Raw genomic sequence first — 23,904 nt, forward strand, 5'->3', positions numbered from 1 at the left:
AATAATTTTTTTGTTAAGGTGGGGATAGTGAATTATAGTAAAACATATTAAGAAATATAATTTTATGTTATATATTAAAATTAAAATTATTATCTTATTGATAGATAATAATCTTATATTATTGCTTAGAATTCGTAAAATTTATTTAAAAATGTGTTACATTTCTGCTACTAGACGTCTGTTATCGAGGCTTGGCAAGCCAGCGACTTTGTTCTTCACTGTGTGAACCCCGTTCTGTTTCCGTTATTGCAGCGAGCCATTTTACTTCAGACGCCGATCATTACTTCTAGTAATTTGAGTGGTGCTGTATCGTGAAAGCAGACCTCGACAAATAAAGCAACCTATTTTTACGTATAATCAGGTAAGTTTGTAAACATATATTTCCTTATAATACTAAATATGCATTAAAAAAGTAATTTGTTCTCAAATACTTTATTTTACGGATGGAACGGCCGCGTTTCATGATAAGTACCCTCGACATATCACATCATGATGGTTTAACGATAATTCATCAATGATACAAATTTTTCAATTGCATTTCTCATAATTAAAAAAATTCATTTATTGTATTATTTGTTTATTTTTAAATTGTACGTTAATGACGTGGCAGAAGCGCTCCGAATGCTACGTCATATGGATGCTCGCTCACAAGACCTTCTAGAATTAATTACAATGGATATGCGCACGTCGCAATTAATCGTTTTTCTTAGATAGCTATTATATATATAGTCTAGATATTATGTATATTGTTCCATAAATTCCATCTTAGCGTTATCGTTATCGTTAATTCGCACATCATACTGATAATTTTCGAGAGGTTCCCACAACTAAAAAAATAATATTTTGCAATAGATATAATTATTTTATATAATCGTAACATGTTTTTATAAATACAGTTATCACATTTTTATCCGCATATAATCGTGTAAATTACGTAGCAGAAAAGGAGGACGATAAGCAATCACACGACCGCCATTTTATGAAACGAGTGCCCACTAAAAACATGGTTTGTCGCTGGAGTTTGAAATATGTATTACACTCTTTATATTAAGTCACACTTACTTAGTTACTTAAACATGAATAAAAAAGCAAGTTAAAATTTGGACAAAAGGAAAAGGATTGTAGAGCTCTTTTAATCGTAGAAAGAAATTGTAATAGGCGAAGGAGGGAAAATAATTCGACCCGTGTATCATGTATTAGTACATATGTATTGATACGTTGTCGTAAAGTACAGTCAAAATCTCGCAATAAAAGTAGAAAACTATCTTTTTAACACCACGAATGAGTATACTCTATAAGCTTATATCGTAGCTTAAAAATCAGTGCTCAGATGGTAAATATTTATGCAGCATATTGAAAATTAAGTTTCATAAATCGAAAATTGTTTTACATATTTGCCATTCCTAATTGTTTATTTACAACATCAGACGAGTTCGGTACGTATAGTAAATTTACTGCTTTGCATTGTTTCTCCTATTCAGAATAATTAATTGTAAATACCGAACACGGCTAATGTTCATACTTCCTTAATACTTGCGTAAACTTTTTGGCTGAGTAAGCATGAAGATGAATACCGTAGTAATATTAAATCATATTTTATCTCAATGTGCAAATTTTTAAAACACTTTTTATTTAGTTATACATAGACAAAGAATGTTTTATGTTATCCACAAGTGCATGAGATGTGCTTAATTTAGTTGTAAATATTCAGTCTTGTTTTTTTGCTTGAAAATAAATAATAAACTTAATATTCAGTAAGTTGTCATTTTTAGATTATTATATATCACTTAATGTTGTTAAATTCATTAGATTATGCAACTATAGATATTAATGCTTCTCAGAATTTTTTTTTAACATGCAATAAATCATATGGCTTCAAATCATATATTTGTTACATATTTGTATATAATTTATAGCATGTAACCCAATGTGAATTATATTTATACTCAAGTTATATATAAACATGAGTATTGAAGTATAATTTTTGCTTTATTTATTAATGAATTTTTATTTGTACATTAACTTAATATACGTGTGAAGTTTTACATGTTTTGTTAGTAAATATAACTTTTATTTCTGTAATTAAAAACAACCCTGTGTGATTGTTATAAAAGAATGTATGCTGAAGTACTATATTTATCGACTACATGGAATGTTAGGTTTGGAAGCAAATTTCATAGTTTTGTATTACAATAGCACCTCTATATTGCACTTGTGACCTATTGCCGTCAGTTTAATAGGCACAAATTTAACTGGTAAAGCTTTCTTTGACATAAATTTTTAAAGTTTCGACAGAAGTATAAAGTAAACTCACCAATATCAATTTTATTAAGTTGCATTGCCATTCTCAGCCAGAATATTGGAAATTAACGTAACAGTTCTTATGTTGTCATGTGACTAAATGGCAGGTTCTTAAAGTAGCCTGTTATGTATGGTGTTTTTATATTTTCCTTTAAGAATGAGCACCCGAGTATTCGTTGGCGGATTAACATACCGGGTGAGAGAGCGCGACCTTGAGAAGTTCTTCCGGAAATATGGTAGAATCAAGGAGGTCGCTATGAAGAATGGATTTGCCTTTGTGGTAAGTCTAATGTGGTTCAATTGTTTTTTTTACAGTATGGTAGGGACAAGGGTCTATGTCGGTGGGCTTCCATACGGCACCAGGGAAAGAGACCTTGAGAGATTTTTCAGAGGCTACGGTCGATTCCGTGATGTCCTCATCAAGAACGGTTACGGCTTTGTTGTAAGTACCTAAATCAAATTTTATACACATACCCAACACTTTACTCTACTCAATTTGGTCTTGTTATTTAGTAATAGAAAGTGTAGAAACTGTTTCTACACTTTTTTGTTGCTTCATAGAAAAATTGTGAATTATTTTATTATTTCATTTGTGACCAACATGTGTAGAGGGTAAAGTGTTTTACTTAAAAAATAACTTGAACTCGTGAGTTGATCTGACCTACCTTGAGCCCTGAACACATTGGTACTGTGGCTGCTTAATGGAACTGTGTGCTGGTTTTCATCGATTAATCTACAAAATGTTTGTAAGTTACGTATTATCAAAGGGGAATCGTGTTACTTATATCAAATATTTAATTACTATTTACTTTTGTGACAAAATACCAATTATAAAATTAAAGGCCATAAAATTACAAAATTAAACAATTCCTTAAAAAATTTTGCATTACTAAATCAAAATTATTTAAATTGTTAAATTATTAATTGAATCTTCTCCCTGTATAGATTATTACTCCACTTTGTTAGTATGCACTGGTGGAATATTTCTGAATATTAATAGCTGCAGGTTCATGTATGTGTGTTACACACTAGCTGTACTTTATGAATTAATAAGGTGTATTGAATAACATGAATAATACAATATAATACTGCATGTAAAAATTGGAACTGACAAGTTTCCCCCTTATTGTGATTTGTAATAAATCTATTTTGTTTACAGGAGTTTGATGACTATAGGGATGCAGATGATGCAGTCTATGAGCTCAATGGAAAGGAGCTTCTAGGAGAAAGGTAATATATATTACATATTTGTTATACATATTTTATACATACAAATATATTAGAAGTATGAAGAATGGTGTAGGTAGCATGTTTTGCATGATTAGTTTGTTCACTATTAAGTTTTGTTTTATACATTCACATTTATATATTAAAACTTGTAATTTTCAATTGCACAGTTTGCAAAATATGATTATTGGAAATTACAAGAGTTCATTCCTTTTTTATATTACAAAATTACTGATAATCTCTGCCATTTATTTATTATTATATTTTAAATATATATTAAAAATGTAACATTAACCTGTTTGATTATAGTATTAAAAACTTTGATTTAATGGACATATATTTAAGCATTTTTTAAAAGATTTGGAGATTAAAATAACTTTGTTAATGTTATGTAAAATAGGTAGGATTATACATGAGAAGCAATAGCATTGATATTTATTTTACTTTAATAACCTTTTATGCGTTATTGGATAATAGTTTCGTTCTAGAAGTTTCCTAGTTATTTGCGATTAGAGGCAAAGTAGAATTCTTGGCTATAAGGGAAAAGAGTTGAATATTAAATACCTTTGTATGTAAAAAAAGTCGATATTATTTTTGGGAATAAAGCATTTGCAAATTGAAAATCATAAATAATTGCGCTTTTAAAGTCTTATTTTACTTTTGTTTATGTTCAAGTTTTTAGATATTTTTAATATTTTTTAAAGTATTTTGAATTCTATCTTATTGACATACTAATCTGCTGTTGCTTCTGTATAATTGCAACATATATAAAAAATTTTTTTTTGATTATTATCTTTAAGTTTAACAAAACGGCGTCTGTCCTCCAAATTATTGATTGGGTTTGTTCTGCAATAAAAGTGCATCTTACTTAAATAGCCGATATGACTTGCCGCCATTTTGAACTACTTCCATCAATTCCCCGATATATGTGTTAAAGAGACTATATTGATATACTTTATAACGAATGCCTCAGAATTTTACATAATGTATATTGCTTCTTTGACAAAAGTTGCTTAAGAAACAAAACGAGAGAAAAATACAAATATGTATCTTTCGTAATGCGTTTTCATAATTCTCTGGTGATCATGAACAATTTTTTTGTCTAATTCCTCGAAGTGGTAAAAGAACGAAGCTAAGAGGTGTAAAAGAAAAGGATGAATACAAAGTGATCCCAGTTAATTATGAGAAAGCCTAGAGCAATTTTATACGAATGTATAACTTAGATTAATGAATAAGTTGCGAATTATAAGTGGACAGCAACTAGAAAAATTAGAGAGGGGATGAAGAGACAAATACGATGATGAGGGGACAGCGCCTCAATGGCTGGACTTTGTAGATAAAGAACGAGGCGGATGATATTTGAACGGATTTCGAGAGCAGGCTGAGGAATGGAAAAGAAAATGGAAAGAAGGATGGAGGGAAGGAAGCAGCTTTAGAGTAAGAATTAGTCGAGGACTTAGGCGGGGTTTTGTTGGGTGTGTTTCAGAGTGGCGGTGGAGATAGCACGGGGTGTTTCAGGGAGGCGAGGCGACCGTGGCTACGGACGCTCACGCTCCTGGAGAGACAAGTAAGCATATCCAATGTGTCTTGTTACAGAATTACTGTAGAGAGGGCCAGGGGGACACCTAGGGGTAGTGACCAGTGGCGCTATGGTGACTCCCGTGGTGGTTATGGGGACTCGAGGCGATCTGCGTAAGACACGCTATCCTTTTTTTTATTTTATCAGAGCGATCATTATCCCCTCCTCCCCTGCAGGCAATTAAATTGAGATATGCAAAATCTTGAATAAATTTTTTCGAGTTAACTTCAATACTTTTTTTGATATTTGAATAAAATGTTCTCTTTGAATGTACATTCAATTCGATTGTATGTAATGAAAAATGATTTTACATATCGCCCGTACAGGGAAGAACGTAACCTTGGATATGATAAGCTCTAAAATAGAAAGAGAGAAAGAGAGAGAGAAAGAGTATGAAAGAGAGTGTGAAAGAGAACGAAAGAGAACGAGTGAATGTTGTAAAGCTTGCCAATTTGCATACGATGAAAGTTCGTCTAGGCACCGGCGAATTCTAATTAGTTTGAATTGGTTGTCTTGGATTTGACTGCTCTCCCGAGTACGTCGAATTAATGGAAGTCTTAAAAAACTCTCACTAGCTGAGAAATCTAACACATAATAGTATATTATAATGCCTAGTGAATACCCTCCCAGACATTATGTTTATTACTGGTAGATGAGAGAGGTGGATCGATGTAATTGGCGACTAATAGATGTGTGGTATTGTGTTTGTTACAGCCGAGACGATATGCGGCACGACAGGTACGCTATTGCTGCATTTTGAGTAGATTTGATTCGATTGGAACAGGTGATTGATTGTGTGCCTGAGCAATGAGTGCAGATCTGTAGTTATTTGCTGAAGGTTTAACCAACAATCCGTTATTTCTGTTCACATGACATCCCTTTTTGCAGAGATAGTGTGAACAGAAACACGAGGACTGCATCTAGCTACAAGCAATCATTGCCCAGGTACATACATCCAATGTTACGCTCTAACGATACATCTTATAATTTATTCTTCTAAATAATTACAATATTGAATATTACAACTCAAGTTTTCGTTTCCATTCTTAGAGTTTCGCTATTGTTACGTATAAAGTCAGGTCCAAGACAAACCTGCTTCTATTGAAATAATACAAAGTAGATAACATCCGTACTTTTCCCTTTGTAGATACGGACCACCAACACGCACCGAATACCGGCTCACTGTGGAGAATCTCTCGAGTCGCGTTAGCTGGCAGGTAAGTAATATCTGTACCCTTGGCTTCGCACTTACAATACGTCCGATAGCTTTTTCGTGAGTTTGATTGCTACTCGAGGTTTCCAGAATGATTACGATATGCGAATATTCTATCGAAAATGTGCGCGGGTAACCGATCCCTATATATTTTCTCGCTAGCGTTCGATCGTTCCGCATTTCGTGTTTTCCCCGAGTTGAACCAAACTTACACGCGCGGCATTTTTAGCATTAATGTTTTTATTCGATTTTTCTTTCGTCATTTTTAAGTTCGTTTATGCATATCTGAAACTCTAATCCGAGTTTACAAAAAAAGATGTACATTTTGATCAAGTAAGTCTATGGCATATTTTCGAAACAAAATTTTTTATCCTAATTACTTTCGCTCGGTGGTGAGCAGAAGTGAAAACGTACGGAAAAAGAGAAAGTACCAGACGAAAGGTGCAGAAACATAGAGGGATGAATATGGAAAATACACAACCCCCATGATATTGAAAAGAACAGGCATGTGAATCACTTGAATATCACGTATAATGTGTGTTGCACATTGATTCCTGAGTAAAAGTTAAAATGACACAGAAATCGGATCGTGCTACTTTGTGCGTACTATTTGGAAGAAGAGGTGTGTACGTTTTGAAGACGTCGAGCAAATGAACAGTGGAGAGGAAGACACGAGATAGACCAATCGGAAGGGCAATCTTGGGAAAACAATGGGAAATGCGAACTATGTGGGAAATACCAGGACGCACTCCATTTTTAGAAATCTCTGATCTTTAAAAAAAGAGATGTATATACGTATACATCTGTGTACACAAAACTCTAAATATCCATGCCAACGAATTAAAAAAAAGAGACAGAAATAGAGATCCTTTGTGTGCATGTGGACCAAGTCTTACTTGATCAATATACATTGCATATATATATATAAACATATATATCCTCTAATCGTACTTTTCGGATGATTGGTTGTCTTTTGATGAAAAAAAGTATACTTATCTATGAATTTCTCTCGCTCAATCAATTCTTCGACGTTCCTTTTTCAATTTATTATTTCATTTACGTTCGGCCAACAGTTGAGAAAAACAATAAAATTGATGTTCTTTCCGAAGAGCCATGTCCTCTTCGCCGAGGAGGGGCGACCGGTAGGGCCAATAGACTGATGATGTGCGATGATAAAGATGACGATGCACGCGATGGGCCCGCCTTAAGGTCAAGTGGCACCAGGTTGGTTTCTGAGGTGTCCCGGGTGAGAGAGATAGCCGCGTGGCACTGGGTACACCTACTACCTACCACCTTCTACTACTTGCGCAGTGATACGTGGTGAAACCCAGTGATGAGATAGGTTCTTACGTATCTGCGATCTTCTCATCGTGATCGCTGGGAGAGAAAAACGTCGTCTGCCTTCTACGATCATCAATGACTCTGACCTGTATCTTTGCCTGGATGTGTTACAACAACAATCACCACTATTTTACTCTCTCATTATATTTCCATACTTCCCTCCCATCATTACCATTGTTACCACATATTCTCTATCTGTTATATCCTTTATGAAATATTTCGTCATCATCATCACCACTCTTTGATCCTTCTGAATTACATTTATACTCTTGACATCTTATTACTCAACTTTATTATTGACCCTTTATATTACTCTTCATAATGAACAACCCACAATATAACTACTACTACTACTACTGTTACTACTACTGCCACCACTACTACTACTACTACTACTTATTACTACTACTACTTATTACTACTACTACTACTACTACTGCTGCTGCTACTGCTATCACTATCACATTTGTTACTACACCACGACTGTTACTGCTACTGGTACGTCACCAACCTAGCCATCTAGTAAGTCAGGCAGCGGCCACCCATGAGGGCATACACGGGCCGAAACCCGAACCATCCGCGACTACGCCACACAGATCCGTTCGACCCAACCAAGCGCCGTTGTGTCTGGCCTTTCTCTCTGTCCGTAAGCAAGGTGGTGCCTGGGCCCAAGGTAAATGCGTCACCTTAACCGAGTGTACTCTTTAGATATATACATTATATCTATTATATATCTTATATACACTTACACACTTTTGTAACTTGTTCTCTTATTTATTGATATCTTTTTAAGATATATATTATATATCTATTAACTGTGCACCATAGTTCAGGTGTTTTATATGTGTGTATATTTATACACATCCTCTATATCAATATAGATCTCTACTGAGAATATTCAGCGAGCTTGGAGCCGTGCACACGCAATAAAAAAAACCAATACCGGAAATAGGGAATCAGCTTAACAAATTACTTCTATGATATATATTAGATATATATCATATATATATTTATATATATATGATATATATTAGATATATATATATATATTAAGTGTGCTCGAAATTAGGCATCCGTCCGTTTAATAACGATATATGTAGTAGTTGGTTTATTTTTCTGTACTTAGTGTATATATTCGTTGGTCATTATAAATCATGATTTTTAAATAACTCAGCGTTTACGTTTTTCATGAAACGGACGCTTTTTACGTGTCTTTTGAATGAGAACAAAAAACAACTTTTCTTTATGCAAGGCAATTTATTTCTTTTCGTAAAATTCAGTTTCCTTCTCTCTTTTGGGTTTGTGTATAAAACATACAAAGGAGACATTTCAGTCGTCAAGCGTCGTTGCAGGCTATCCATTAAAGGAAAACAGTTTGATGTATCGACATGATTCCTATTGTTACGCTTTACTATGCACACAGGATACAAGAACAATATTTAGGATTTTTGAACGCATCGGATAAGAATTTGTTTTGAAAAACTGACCTATCATGCATGATTCCGAAGAAACATCAAGATTGAAAGACAAGAGTTACCTACACGCACGCACCTAACAAGAGAGAGAAAGAGAGTCCACGACATTAAGCCGTACCTGGTTCCCACAAATACAAGAAACAGTCTCAACCATGAACGTATACAGTGGATACCAAACAGAGATTTTTTCCTCGTTATGGACGATGAATCATGAAGAATAGATAAGAACCATCCACTCATATCATTAAATCGTAGAAGACATAATAGGAAAAGAATATTACATCAAGAGGAATATACAGTTTCCAAAAGGGAGATTCTCGATGATTATCATAGCAAATAAATGATTTCTCCTCTACGTTGGTTATTTTTGAAGGAAAATAATTGGAAAATGTTCTTACTTTCAGCATCGGCCCAATTTCTTTGGATTTTTCGAATTCCATTTTCCAGTTATGGTGTGATAGAAAATATAAAGTATATGTTCCTCATTCTGTATACACGAATTACATTTATTTTTGTCATCTTTGAAATACAGGTTTTGCAATGTAGGAGACTTTCTAAAAGAAACCGAATATTTTTTCAACATATTCTGAACCATATTCGTCTTTCATTGTTCACTGTTTGATTTCACAGGCAACTGTCTTCTCTCTGCCTTATGCAGTTCCATCTTTTCAACGATCCATATAGTTTTTGATCGAACCTACGGTTTACGATTTCTTTCAGATTTAAATAGATGATAGAAAAATTGACTTTTTATAAACTTCTTTGTATGCAGCATGATTTTGATGGAGTTTTATTGTGAGCTGCTCTGCAGAAATTATATATTCGATGATATATTCGTTTGAGTAAAAAAAATAGTATTTTCGTTAATTACTGAAAGATGCCTTTCACGGTATGTATATTATTTTTCTGCAGGGTGGAGGTTTTTTATAAAACAAATGACTATACTTGTTTTAAAGATTGAATTGCATAAAAAGAAAGGTTGCATCAACCGCAGATACTAAATTCGAGCACATGCTTTCAACATATATTCTCCACACTGAAGATTATGGACAGACAGGAGATATAACATGGTTTTTTTCAATAAGGATAGAGTTTTTGGTATATACTTCAGGACAAGGAGGATTGCTATATTTAATACGTGATAGGAGAAGTATAATGGACAAAAGTGCACAGGACACATTTTAACTTATGCGTAATCTTTAGTATAGGAACACAAAACTTAGTCTTATTCATACGTGAATATTAACCGTATCTCATTATAATTTAATGTAAGACACGTTTTTTTATCATTGTAATATGCTAATTCATCTTCTTGTGTGATGCTCAGGATTTGAAGGATTATATGAGACAAGCTGGCGAAGTGACATATGCAGATGCACACAAACAGCGCAGGAATGAAGGGTAAGTTACATTTTCATTTACAATTATTTCGTTATATTGATGTAGTTTGATTAATAGCATAATTTAATGTTACAGGGTTGTAGAGTTTGCAACATATTCTGACTTGAAGAACGCCATCGACAAATTGGACGATACAGAACTAAATGGACGTAGAATCAGACTTATCGAAGATAAAAGACGTGGTCGTCGCTCAAGATCCTCGAGTTCGAGATCAAGATCACGGTCACGATCTCGATCTCGTCGCCGATCCCGCTCCCGCTCAAGGTATTATCGTCGTTCTCGATCCCGATCAAGGTACTGTCGGGGGGCGGCAATGTCTCCATCATTTTTTACTTTAATACTAACCATACCTGTAGCATACTAGATTCTAATTTTGATTACTTCGAAATTTACTGCATACTTCATGCTTAAATTTTAAAATTATTTTACACTTTTTAATGTTTAATCATATGTTAGATATGTTCAGTTCTCGCGCATAATACAAGAACATTCATCTAAAATAACTTAGAACAATTGCAACTGACATGATGACAGTTATTAAAGTAACTAGATCAATTTTGTATATAGTATATTTTAAACATATTGCAATGATATATATTTTAATTGCATCAGGAGTCGTCGCAGTTCTCGTAGTCGTAGCCGTCGCAGCAGCCGTTCCAAATCAAGGGCACATACTAAATCAAAATCAAAGTCCAAATCCAAATCTCCCGAACGTAGCCGCACCCGATCTAAATCCAAGTGAGTATTTGTTCTTCTGTATTTGTGTTATGTCACTTCTAATTTTGTGATGTAAAATTTATTTATTTGCTTTGTTTCTTGCGCAATTATCAATAATCGAATGTTATGTAAATATCTCCTACGTTTCACATGTATTTCACTTTCATTCTTTGGCATTGTGTTTGGGCTGATTTTTTTTTTTAAGAAACCTCTTACGGCATTTTTCATGTTTATACGAAAGAGAAAAACAGTTTTTTATAATTTTAATTATATTTCCCTGCATCCTCTTCATTTGAACTATAATTTTGCAGATCAAGAGACCGCTCAAAGTCGAAATCTAAGTCAAAGTCCAAATCCAGATCTCGTTCTAGGTCCAAGGCTGAGAGGTCAAAGTCCAGGTCGCAGTCCAAATCCAAAGCCAAGTCTCCTTCGAAGTGAGTTCAATTGATATAATTAGCGCAAGAAAAGCAAATCTATCGTCATTTTTTTAATCTAGCTCTTCTTCCAGAGATAGATCTAGTCGCGAAAGATCAAGAGGCGACAGATCGAGATCTCGATCAGGCAGCAAACATAGCAAAAGCCGTAGCCGTTCTCGATCACCAATGAATGGCGACAAATCACCAGAAAGTAATAAACAGAAAGCTGATTAAAGAAAACGTGAAACAAGAAAAGGAGGAACTTTTATTGTGAAAGAAAAATATCTGGAAAAAGGAGTTTTGTCCTTTTTTTGTTTTCTTTTTTGTCTACAATTAAATGCATTCAAGAAGCCAATTTTTCATGCCTTTGTTTTTAAGAAATCGTCGATTTTTTTGGTGACATTATTACTACTACTTGTAATTAATATATATCGTTTTAAAGATAAAATTTCTGAAACTTTGTAAAATGTGGAACAGCGACACAAAAAGGAATTAATTATAGTTAATATATCGGCTTAAGTATAATTAAATGATTGTACATGATTTACTTAATCGAACCAAACTGTACATTGGTTACACATAATTTTAACTGTACACTTGTCATCTTTGAAGAAACACCACACGCATTTAGAGAATTAAGATTTCTTCATACGTACCTTAAACGGATTCTACACATTTTTTGATGTATCGCCGTGTATCAAGGAATTCCCTGTAATGGCTTTTTGTATATATTCCTAACGATCACATTACTTCACAAGACAGCAACAAATGTGATGTGTATTAAAATTAGTGGTAAGAGGTATCTTATTTCAATAAAATTTCACGCTATATTTGTTTTTTCACTACTTATTGTTTCGATCTTTCTTTTATATTTTTGTTAAGGAGTTCTTAATATTTCATGTTTCTGCAGATTATATAATATAAGTTTATCATATTGTTTTAAAGTTAAGATTGGGCGATTTCGAGGGTTTATTGTGGATATTAGTCGATCTTAACACTAGGTTTACGGGCGTTTCTTATATACCTATCTCTACGAGGACCCGTCAAATTGATGGATAAACGAAAATGCGCATTTTCTTTAAAAAATCGATTTATTCAAATTAAATCTGAATAGAATAATATTAGGCTTCACGTTTAAATAAATTATTAATAACTAAAAAGTCTTTTTTTTAAATTATCACGGAAATGATAACAATAATATTAACGCTATAGGGTGATCATATTTATTGAGCACATTTTTAACAATTATACTAATTTTGCTTGTGCATTTCCCGCATACAATCTTTTTGCAATATATACAACAATTATCGCTTCTATTTTTTTTTTGCAGTAGCCCACTTGGCAACTTTTTCGCATTTTTGACGTAGAAGGTGACAAAAATGAAGCGTCTGATCTTTGGCGAAATGCGAACTCCTTTCTGGATATTTTCGATCCGGTGCACTCTTTACATAATATCCACGCGTTTATTGCTGCAAAATCTAAAATATTGAAAAAAAACTTGAAGGGAACATCGAAAACTCCCTGCTTTCACACTATATTTGCGTGCCATCTGGTCAACGATGTCCACACCAAACTTTGTTTTATTATAAAAAGCAATGGTTTCTGGAACACGTTTATAATTGTCTTCTACTTGTATATCTATATGTTTGGTGCTTAGAAGGAGGACTTTTACGTTCGGTTTACTTTTATACACAGTAAGCATGCAGTTTTCTGATTTATATAAATTTGAGTCATCTTGTCCTTTCTATAAATTTGAGTCATCTAAAACAAAGTCATCTTGTCCTTTTTTCCCTTGAGCATCGAATTGATCTTTCTCCATATAAGGGAAACCATTCAAAATATATTTTGTTTGGACGTCAACAACAAACCAAAACTTAATGCCAAATTTGTGAGGCTTATTCGGCATATATTGCGTAAACCTGCATCGGGCTTTCATTGGAAATAATTGTTCATCTATTGAGATATTTTCATATGGCTAGTAACAAGCCTGGCTATTACTTATAAATCTGTTCCATATTTCGGATATCAGCGCAAATTTATCTGTTTGTAATCTTTCGGAGACTTTCAATGATCTCGCTTCATATGCGCCCCGGGCATATAGAATTCCTAGAAAACTACGTAACTCAGTAGCTGTGATTGTCTGTCTTTTTCCAAAATTCGATGCGCCTCGATTTCAGTGCAATCTTTTACGTGTTCCATTAAGTGTCTGTCAATTATCAATTCGAAAGCACTAGTTACACAACCCGACATAATATTTCTCTTAGCATAGCCAGTAGGCCCTGCGATATCCTTAAATATCATACGAACGGGCGTCCTACCCTTAGATCCGCCTGCTTTAAGTTTTATCCACTTATCAATTACAATTTCAATTTTACCCATTACATTTTGGGATGTGCTTGGAATGCTCATCCTTTTATCGGCAGAGTCAGAATTAGGAAAAATACGCATCCTTTTCTTGTTACGACACACTTTCAAGAAGTTCTCTTCATTATCCGAAGATCCTTCTGTCTTTCCACTTTTAGTGTATTCAGAACTTTCATTGTCAGCTTCGCTTTGGCCTAATTCATATATTGATCTTCGGCGGTATCCTCAGATTGGTCAAAAAAAGAAAATACTGTGCCCAAATTCAATTATCCTATTGTAAATACTTACAATAAGCGGAGAAAATAATGGGAAATGTCTACAATAACTGAAACTTTTGCACACTGTCTTTGAAAAACGGTTTGTTTATGAAATCAGCTAGCCCGTCAATTTGACGGGTTTCCTAAAGATAGGTATATTACATACAGATTTCAAAAACTAGAAAGCCTAAGAAAAAATAATTATGGGTATGAATTCTATAGATGAAATGATTAATTTACGATGCAAAATAGTTAAAATTAATGCTATGGGTTTTTGAGATATTTCATTTCGAAGTTTGAAATCCGTCAAATTGATGGGTCCCGTAAACCTAGTGTTAAATAACTATGACAAGATATAATTTATTAGCCAGGTACAATTTGCTGTTATTTTTATACTCAGAGGTAAGATCGGAATACTTATTATTTTATTGAATGGATAAATCTATCACACCGTTCTGAGCCAAAAAAATCTTTATTGCACGCGCTTACAAAAACTAGGGATAAAAACAAAAAGGCATCTTAAACCTATCGATTAAATCTATCGATTGTAACTAGGATCATCCTCTAGTTACTATTTCTTATAACTAACGCATTTGCATATGGATGGCGAGCACGAACTCACGTTGTCATTTTTAACACAATTAAATATTAACCCTTTCAGTGCTAAAAGCAGAGATATCGTTGCGTGTGTGATGGCGCTTTACTAATCGCTTTGCGAGAAAACTTTATCACAAAATAAATTCATGAAACGTTATAAATGGTTAAATTTCTTTGCAAAAGTCCTATGTGAGATGTTCCATAAATTGAAAAGGTTGTTTATGGGTTTAACTTTTCGTAATATTCCGCGATGGTTGATACCGAGATTGTGTATACGTTGTGTCATAAGATAAAAATTCGACACGGGAGATTTGCTTGAGACCGTAATCACAGATTTTAGATAACACTGCTTATAGTAAAATATTTCCTTATGTTTCATAAAATAATCTTGCATCAACAGGGCGAGAATAAAATTTTTGATAGGCCTGTGCGAAGATCACGCAATCTGTGCAATAAAGGATTACGTGGCGTATACATTAGTCATCATCAAAGCTAAGTAAATTATTTGCGTTAGCAACAATAAGTAAATATTACACATTTTCAATAACCGGATAACTTTAAATGTTTATAATAATATTAGGATGTTATTTCAATGATGTTGTACTAGCTACACGAATCACTTATTTTGAAGCAAATAATCCATGACGTTTGTTGCGCATCATGGGATTATCATTTAGTTCTCTGTTTGCTTGTTTCTGTTTTTAGAAATTTTTCTACAAATAATTGAAAATGCAGTAATTATGTTTTATACTACATGTTCTACATCAAATTATGATTAAATGATGATTATTCTTATTTGCAAATACTATTTATAAAAGAAAACTGACCTCTCCATTTTTCTTAATGATTTTGAATAAGTATTATTGATATGATTTTCAATAAATATTGAAATACAATTGGCATTAATTTATTCTCCCTTTATTTCGTAATATGTTTCTTTTTGAACTCTGTAAGTATCATTTTTATTTTTTTTTATTATTTTTCTCTCAAACCTTACCAAATTACATCAAATTGGTTCGATATTTTTCGCTTAGGTACAATTTTTTCGGTCGACACTAAAGGGGTTAATGAAGAATAAAGCAATAAAAATTGCATGACAATAATACAATGCCTAGATAATGACATGAAATGGATGGGATAGGTAATATTATATTATACAAATTATTGATCTATACAAATATTACCTAAAATTTGAGATGAAATTTAGAAATTTTAGATTTAACTTCTTAGAACCGCAATCAAACGTAAATATGAGCTTTTGTTGCATGTGTAAAGATTTATTATATTCATCACTTTTTATTTTTTAGATTGCACTTTCTATTTATATTACTTGTTCGTATAATTTAAACTACTACTGAAGCAAAATGCAATAAGCCGGTATAAAAAGTATCAAAGCCAACTCAGTGTTGCTATAAATATTATCGTCTATTGTCTGACTTACTGTCAATCTGTCAATGAAACCAAGGCACATTCTTTTTTACAGTATACGTTTTGTTGCCAGTCTGGCAATCGGACCAAACCTTAATATCTCATAAATAGGATACAATAAAGTCCACGTTGTCGAATGTCTGAACGCCAAGATTCTACATGTCAAAAATATGAATTACCAAAATCATTGCAAGGTACAGAGGATGCCGAGTTCGTCTGGAACATGATAACCGAAAGATTCCCAAATGCGGCACCGCTTTTATGTGAAATGGAGACGGTTATCGATCGAGCCGAAGATCTTCTTCAGCAATTACGAGCACCTTGTCGTGAAATTGGTAGGTCGCGATTATTTACATAAGATTTCATTCATTTTGTTTTAATTATCCATGAGTTCTAGTATTAAAAAAGATGTCTCACTTTATGATTCGATAGAAACATCTACCTCTTTCTTTACACAAGATTCAGAAGACTCAACTGTAATGTTTTCCGCTAGGGGATCGGTAATCACTGAAAATGACGTAGGTATCAGAAACCCAATACTATAAATTGATCTTTACGATTAAATATACGTGTGCCATAGACTATAGAAGAAAGTGATGCAATAAGTAAGAACGTGGCCGAGATACAAGTTTCAGAAAGCAGTATCGACGAACGAGAAGTTAATTTAATTGATGAAACTCAAAATTTGGTTACTAAAGAACAAGATATAGGAAATAAATCTAGTGACTCGCTGATGATGAATAGTTCTACTACGCAGAAGTTTTCAAGCGATGAATCTGCTTCTCTTAACGTTGAAACAAGTTTGCATAGTCTTATTTATTGATAAGATTAAAATGATGCTCTGTAATAATCGAAGGTCTTTCTGAAAAAAGGATTATAAGACAAAATGAATTATGTAAATTGCATTGGAAGTTTTAGTTCCTGTTTTCGATCATTATTATTTGAATTGATAACTATTGGATTGTAGATATTTATCGAAATTCATATTTTTATGAACGTAGTTTGAGAAATGAAATCTACATAGGAAATTATCTTATTTGCTAAACACTATAATAAATACTATACTTTAGATACTTCGTATATTTTTGTACATCGCGCATTAAACGCATAAAGAAGTTTGCGATCTAATAATTAACATAGCTCTTATATATCTATAAAATGAATACAAATTATATAATAATTCAATTATTTGACTAGGAAACACATCTCGATATCTATCCGATAGACTTATACATCCTCTTTTTAGAAAATTATTCAATTGATTACTGATTATTATTTTCATGTAGATACCACTAAATTGATGAAAGAGACGTGTAGCTTAGAGGAGTGGGGTAAAATAGCAGATGCTGCTATGCGACAAGACGCTGGTATTAATAATCGTTATAAAACTATTTCTTTCGTATCACTAAGTGAACTGTTTTTCCAGCCGAGGTGCAATCTGTTAAAAAAACAATTAACATGTTCGAAAAACGAGCCAATTTCGAAGAAACTAAAATGGAAAGCCACAGTATAAAAAGTAATTTTATCATACATTTCCAATTTAGTCTTAAGTAAACAATTCTATAATATAATTAGATTTCTAAGATCAAACGTTTTATAGAACACGAGGATTCTTGTATTACACTACACCGCCAAGAAACATGTGCTGACGTTGGTGATTCCGTTATGGAAATTGGCTCCCATCGAACCGCAAGTCAAAAATTTATCGTCGATAAAGATGATGCGATAAATCTTTCAATTCAAGTAAACGGCAATCGTCTTTGTTTTCTCATATGTACAATTTATTATACAATATTTTTACACAATTTATTGGACAATTTAAAATCAATTAAAGGGTAGTGGTGACGACAGTTCAACGAAAATCGTTAGTCAAAGAACGCCATTAAACATTTTAGAGGCATATGCAAAACGTTGCAAAATACCAGTTGAATATGAATACACAAGTGACTGTTCACATCGTCACAAATCGAACGTCTATGTAATACGTGGAAATTTCGCTGGATTTGCTGGTAATATCTTACGTAAATATTTAACGAATTCATTCGACGCGTCAAAATTGAAAAATTGCTTCATGTAACTTTACACGTTTGGCTTCGCTTTCGCCGTAAACACTATTTTTCTTAAATAGAGCAAATCTTTTTTTACAAATTAGATAACAACAATATAATTGATATTAACAATTAATAAATATCGTTGCGTAAAAATTTCAATATTGAGTTCATTCAAAGCAACTTATATGAATTAACAGCAACATCTAGAGGTTTAACCGAAGAATCAACAAAGAACGACTTAGCCGCGAAAATTTTACAAATGATTGCGAATCAGGAGATGAAGGACGAAAAGCTAGGTGCTCTCGTGGATCTTACACAGGAAGAGTACGTACAAGCCTAGTTCACAACCATTGACCCTTTACTTATCAATGTTAGATGATCATAATTAATAAGTTAAACGTTATCTACAGACTGCTGGAAATAATTAATCTAGGCGCGGACGGTCTGAGAGAAACAGCTCAAAGAAAGTTATATCAACTTTGTCTTAAAAAAGGAGTTCCAGTTCCAAAGTATTGTGTGGAAAAAATGAAAACTTATCAGGGTTTGACTTACGTTGCTACTTGCTCTGCGTTAGGCTATATCAGCGAAGGTTTAGTCTAGAAATTTGGATAACAACTTTTCTCAATTCGTTTTTATTTTCTGCATCATTTGTTTATCTTTTTTTAAATAAATACAGGTCGTGGTGTGAGAGAGTGTGTGGCAAAGAAAACAGCCGCTGACGAGTTGTATCATCAATATTGCGAGGATCAAAAAGCAGAATCGAAGGTGAGCTTCCTTAGTCTTATAATCTATGCATATTACAAAGATCAGGATTCTAGTGATCTTTATTTATTATATTATATTTTCTACCTGAAGTTTTCTTTTCTTTTAATTTATGCTTTACAATTTGTCTAACTTTATTACTAAATAACATGTGGATGGTATCCCCAGCGGGATACCATCTTCCAGTTTGTCTATTTTATTTCTTTAGTGAGGTCAGTAGGATGTTTTTTTCTTAGTCTTCTTCTTATGTGGGTTTTGCTCGTTTCAGCAGCCAGCTGGTTTCGATGTGTTGCCATTCTTTCTTTGTATTTATTTGCGCATCTGCCGATTATTTGTAGTTCATCGGGATTTCGCCAACGATTTTTCCACGATACTATAATATAATCCATATAATCTCATATAATATTCGAGGAAAATCTTGGAATATATTTGAAGTCGTATTTCTTACATGGATAAGTATTCATTTATGGTATCTTAGCAACGATCCAAGGCAGCTTGCCAGTTTTTTTGAAAGACCAATAGTCGTACAGCACTTTTCCGATGATCAAAAGTATCAGAAATGCTAGGATAATATTTAAAATGTCCAAGGGATGAATTATAGGATCTTCGTCCGAGGAAACGCAAATTTCAGTGCGCCTCAGGTCTTTTATCTTTGAAAAAGATATATGAATCGTTTAAGTTAAATGTTTAAATATTCTTCATCGAAAAACGCGATGAAAAATGATCAAATAACTTACAATTCTATCAGAAATGTCATCCCCGTTGGTAGGCGAACATCTGACATCATTAATGTCTTTTATTAAATTCGTATACCTAATGAGGAGCTCCTGCAAATGAATGAAACTTCAATGTTTTCAAAGTCCTTGGAACTTGGCATTTAATTGAAAATTTCTGATTTCTTTATATTATATCAATCCACCATGATGATTCAAATTTTACCTGGAAACCTGGTGTAAAAAGACAGTCGCATCTCCATGGGTTTTCTCCAAGATACAAACTTACTGCGTTTCCATTGTGTAGTAACACGTTTTCTAGGGCATACGTAGGCAACTGAAATAATAACAGAAAACTTTGATTATTTATATTCTATTAAATTTACCGGTTCCAATCAAATGCAAGTCCTCTAATATCTTTGTTCCAGTAACGTGTCTTCAATCGACAAGGATATAATACGAACATCTGTTAATTTGTTTCCACGGAGACTAAGCAATCGAAAACGATCCACCCAACTAGACCCCTCCAATTGAACAATCGATTCGATCATATTATCATTCAGATATAAGTCCTCTACTCCTTTATACACAGGATTTGTCGTGAGTGGCCTCAAATCCTGTATCTACAATTAAAATTCTATTTTTTAAGAAGCATTCAACCGATCTGTATTATTGTCAACATTGTTGTCGATATTTAGGATTCCCAATATTATTGCACGTAAAAGGTCAACCTCTAGTCGATCAATATATACATGTATTATTAATACAACATTGAGCACATTAAACCCTGACAATAATATTGACAAATAATATTGATCGTCTGAATACTCCTTTAGTTATTAACGAGCTTTTAATATTAAGCATCTCGAAGAATAGTATTTAAAATGTTGCAACTTTGTTTCCAGATAAATGAAGAGTAGTGGTGTTGGCGGGTAAGAAATTTGGCATCTCGGTTAATCCACGATGACTACAGTTCACCGAAACAAAGGCCGTCAGTTGCTTCTGAATATGTTTCCCTCCGTTACCAAATACGTATACTAATTCACACTCGCATACAGTCTTTGTACATTCCTCTTTCAACGTCTAAAATAATAAATTTATTAAGTTCAAAAGGTTTGCATAGATTAACGTTGTTTCTTACGAATAAACTGTAATATAAAATTGATTACAATAATTATTTCCACAACTGGAATCAGTGACCTGCCGTCATAAGGAACTGTGCAACGTAAATGTTCTTTATCAGCGATTTTGTGACCCAATGAACCCGTTTCTTTGTTTAGAATCCACTTCGTATCCTCCGTACATTTCAAAGGATTGCCTTTTTCCAAATAAATTATGTTTATAAATTAAATTCATAAAAAAATTTCATTAATGTATCATTTTTTTTTTTACCAGAAAGATAAATGTAATGTAACGAGGAGATGTTGAAAGTTTCAACATCGATTTCTGGAAAGCTGTTATTTCGAAAATCCAGGCTCTTTAAGTTCGAAAGATTGACGAACGTATTTTCTGGAAGTTCTTTTAATTTAGTTCCAGTTATTTCCAATTTCTGAAGGAAAATATCACTTTTGTAAGGACAAGAGAAATACTCGATGAAATACTATGAAACAACAAAACATCCGAACCTCAATCGATCGAGACTCGTTTGGGAAGGATGACACTAATTTAGTCAAGTTTCCTCCTCTGATTGTTAACTTTTTCAAGGAAGAAAATCCCTGTAGAACATTCTGAGGATCGAAGGTCGTCAGGGGCCAATAGCAAAGCACCAATGTTAGCACGTTCTCATCTCTAAACAGTCATACTTAAATGCTTTTCTCTCCGTACCACAGCTATTTAAATACTCATTAGTAAGTAACGAAGCATTGGCGATAATCACCCAGTCTTCCATTTATCCTCGAGGCCATGAAAACAAACCAAACGGTGATCTTCTTCCTTAAAATTGCATTCGGTGCTCGTGTTCGAGTTCGTTTGACGTAGCTCGCAATTTTCTTCGTTCGCGTTCACCAACGAGAGTTGCGGATTCATCGAGAAGAACGTTATCCTATTTCGATCATGCGTTAATCAATAATTGGTATATATCGCAAAATAACGAAAAAAAGAAAATATCGACGGACAATATGAAAGATGTTTTATAAAATTATTTCAATATATCTGTCGGTTGCATCATTTTTCGGTCACGTAAGTTTCGAATATTGTATTGAAATAGTGGCAGAATATTATCTAATCTTTCGCAGCTTAATTCCTCTTCAAACACGGAAGCATGTATGCGCCATAATTTAACAGACGCAAATAATAATAATCCTCCGTTACTTATCTAATCGCCATTGTTTCAATTTCTTCTCGATTTGAACATTTTGAGACGATCGATCAGGACGAGTAATAGTTTTTACGCTTGAAATCGAGTTCCGAAAGATTTTGCAGACGCGCAACAGAAAACTGACCTTCTTCTCGTCTGCAGCGGTATCCGTGTTTAATTAACCGCCAGTATAACATTTGCTTGACCAATTTTGAATTTTGTGCGATCAGCCGTTTTATTATCAAAGAAAGTATAATTCTAATAAAAATTGTGATCGCGCTACTTTGAAAACTGAAATTTAATATAGGAGGACTAAAAGCGCGTAATAGATTATTTAATGGACAGATTGATAATAATAGGAAGCTATAAAAATGAAAAATGAAAAATTACTTACAAAAAAACGTAACTTAACGCTTTCCACATTTTAAATGATCGTTTAAACAGATCTTGCCCTTAAGAAAAATGGAGTGTTTAATCAGAACTCAACAAGAACGTTATAAGTATTTTATCAAGAATTTTCCATCGATTCGTTAATCGTAAGCGTACACAGGAAATAAAGAACCATATTCGAATGGTGCACAAGTGTCGACCGTGGCCTGGTGATGTTAATGAGAGAATCGAAGCTGATCCTCTTCTGTCGGATGAATAACTAAGACGATGCGAGGGTTTAACTACGAGAGAACATATTGCAAGATTCGAGCGCAGACGCAAACATTCGATTTACATAGTGCGCCAATGCACATTGTGATAATTAGATCTGTTAGAATGGAAAAAACAATGATCTGTAATCGTTTACTTGAATATTATGGCTAAATGGCCATACGTATGTTACGTATTTATGTATGTTAAGAAATAAAAATATTGGTTAGATTTCGTAATACTCACATATCGAATTATGTAAAATCCTTCTACAAATTTTGTAATTATAATGTATTCTAATTATAACGTATATTAGCCCTATTAGATTTTTGGTATAATAGCATGTTCACGATTTACATTAAGATTTAAATTGTATTCGTCATGTTTCCTTTAGAAAAAGCTAGATTTGAGTAAAAGGAAAAAAATTAACCACCTTTATCTCGTTAGTTTAAAACCTTTTAACGCTTTATCAGCGGAGCACATCCTGTTTGAAATGAGCGGGTAAATTGATGAGATGCTTTCATCGTCATATTATTCTGATATTCAGGATAAAATTCTCTTTATTTTTTTCTATCATAAATTTAACGTCGCAGTAAGAATAATATTTGATATTAAGCAGCTTGTTTTTAGATCATATTATCCTATCATAAAGGATAGAATTTAATAGAAAATTCACCGGAGCTATTTATAATCCAGAACCTCTTTTCTACCTATGTTATCCCAATACAAAGAACGAAATTTGATAACCAATTTATCATACTTACAGAGGCGCCACCTAGCGTTGAAAGACCTCCATTCCTCTTATGTTATCCCAATATAAGAAGTAACTTTTGAGGGAAAATTCAGTTTAACTATAAAATCGTATCTTACTTATAACCTCTAATACCAGTATGCGATCCTAGTAATACAAGTAGAATTTGAGTCGAGTTTCGTAATTATTTTATTTTGAACGGATATATGATATGAAAACATATATGTATATATAAGTATAAGCAGAGACGACACGAAACGGAGTAATAAACACGACAAAATTACTGAAATTTAATAATTCTATTTGGTACGGAGATACGATTAATAAACAGAGTATGTTTTATTAATATTATTATTATTTCATATCCGTATAAATA

General features: G+C 33.2%; 3 protein-coding genes across 23 annotated transcripts; 2 read left to right on the forward strand and 1 right to left on the reverse strand.

Annotated features, from left to right (window-relative positions):
• Window positions 1-248: 248 nt before the first annotated feature.
• Window positions 249-12,500, forward strand: LOC117237304 (serine-arginine protein 55). 20 transcript variants are annotated; one of them, XM_033501119.1, is made up of 12 exons: window positions 249-361; window positions 2,458-2,581; window positions 3,461-3,531; window positions 5,015-5,095; window positions 5,822-5,845; window positions 5,996-6,052; window positions 6,255-6,324; window positions 10,464-10,537; window positions 10,613-10,831; window positions 11,150-11,275; window positions 11,566-11,688; window positions 11,751-12,500. In XM_033501119.1, the coding sequence occupies exons 2-12, from the start codon at window positions 2,459-2,461 to the stop codon at window positions 11,902-11,904; spliced, it is 1,122 nt and encodes a 373-aa protein (XP_033357010.1). In that variant the 5' UTR covers window positions 249-361; window position 2,458; the 3' UTR covers window positions 11,905-12,500. The 20 variants fall into 20 exon arrangements, with proteins under 20 accessions (XP_033357010.1, XP_033357006.1, XP_033357013.1 ...); XM_033501115.1 differs by lacking the exon at window positions 5,015-5,095 and adding an exon at window positions 5,125-5,220; XM_033501118.1 differs by lacking the exon at window positions 2,458-2,581 and adding an exon at window positions 2,617-2,743 and having other exon boundaries at window positions 251-361.
• A 3,376-nt stretch (window positions 12,501-15,876) lies between these two features.
• On the forward strand, window positions 15,877-20,950 carry LOC117237349. 2 transcript variants are annotated; one of them, XM_033501195.1, is made up of 12 exons: window positions 15,877-16,029; window positions 16,372-16,651; window positions 16,749-16,834; window positions 16,897-17,116; window positions 17,603-17,683; window positions 17,743-17,832; window positions 17,917-18,059; window positions 18,151-18,325; window positions 18,565-18,691; window positions 18,778-18,956; window positions 19,044-19,132; window positions 20,271-20,407. In XM_033501195.1, the coding sequence occupies exons 2-12, from the start codon at window positions 16,453-16,455 to the stop codon at window positions 20,271-20,273; spliced, it is 1,392 nt and encodes a 463-aa protein (XP_033357086.1). In that variant the 5' UTR covers window positions 15,877-16,029; window positions 16,372-16,452; the 3' UTR covers window positions 20,274-20,407. The 2 variants fall into 2 exon arrangements, with proteins under 2 accessions (XP_033357086.1, XP_033357085.1); XM_033501194.1 differs by lacking the exon at window positions 20,271-20,407 and adding an exon at window positions 20,748-20,950 and having other exon boundaries at window positions 15,878-16,029.
• On the reverse strand, window positions 19,257-22,809 carry LOC117237350 (protein singed wings 2). The gene is made up of 11 exons (XM_033501196.1): window positions 22,533-22,809; window positions 21,719-21,883; window positions 21,468-21,630; window positions 21,235-21,391; window positions 21,012-21,160; window positions 20,737-20,925; window positions 20,307-20,465; window positions 20,069-20,179; window positions 19,867-19,956; window positions 19,578-19,779; window positions 19,257-19,502 (listed from the first exon to the last, which is right to left on the reverse strand). The coding sequence occupies exons 1-10, from the start codon at window positions 22,559-22,561 to the stop codon at window positions 19,594-19,596; spliced, it is 1,398 nt and encodes a 465-aa protein (XP_033357087.1). The 5' UTR covers window positions 22,562-22,809; the 3' UTR covers window positions 19,257-19,502; window positions 19,578-19,593.
• Window positions 22,810-23,904: the final 1,095 nt, after the last annotated feature.

This window comes from Bombus vosnesenskii, unplaced genomic scaffold (genome assembly GCF_011952255.1).
Source record: "Bombus vosnesenskii isolate JDL3184/JDL3185 unplaced genomic scaffold, Bvos_JDL3184-5_v1.1 scf7180000013370, whole genome shotgun sequence".
In the NCBI taxonomy this organism is placed as follows: Eukaryota; Metazoa; Arthropoda; class Insecta; order Hymenoptera; family Apidae; genus Bombus; species Bombus vosnesenskii.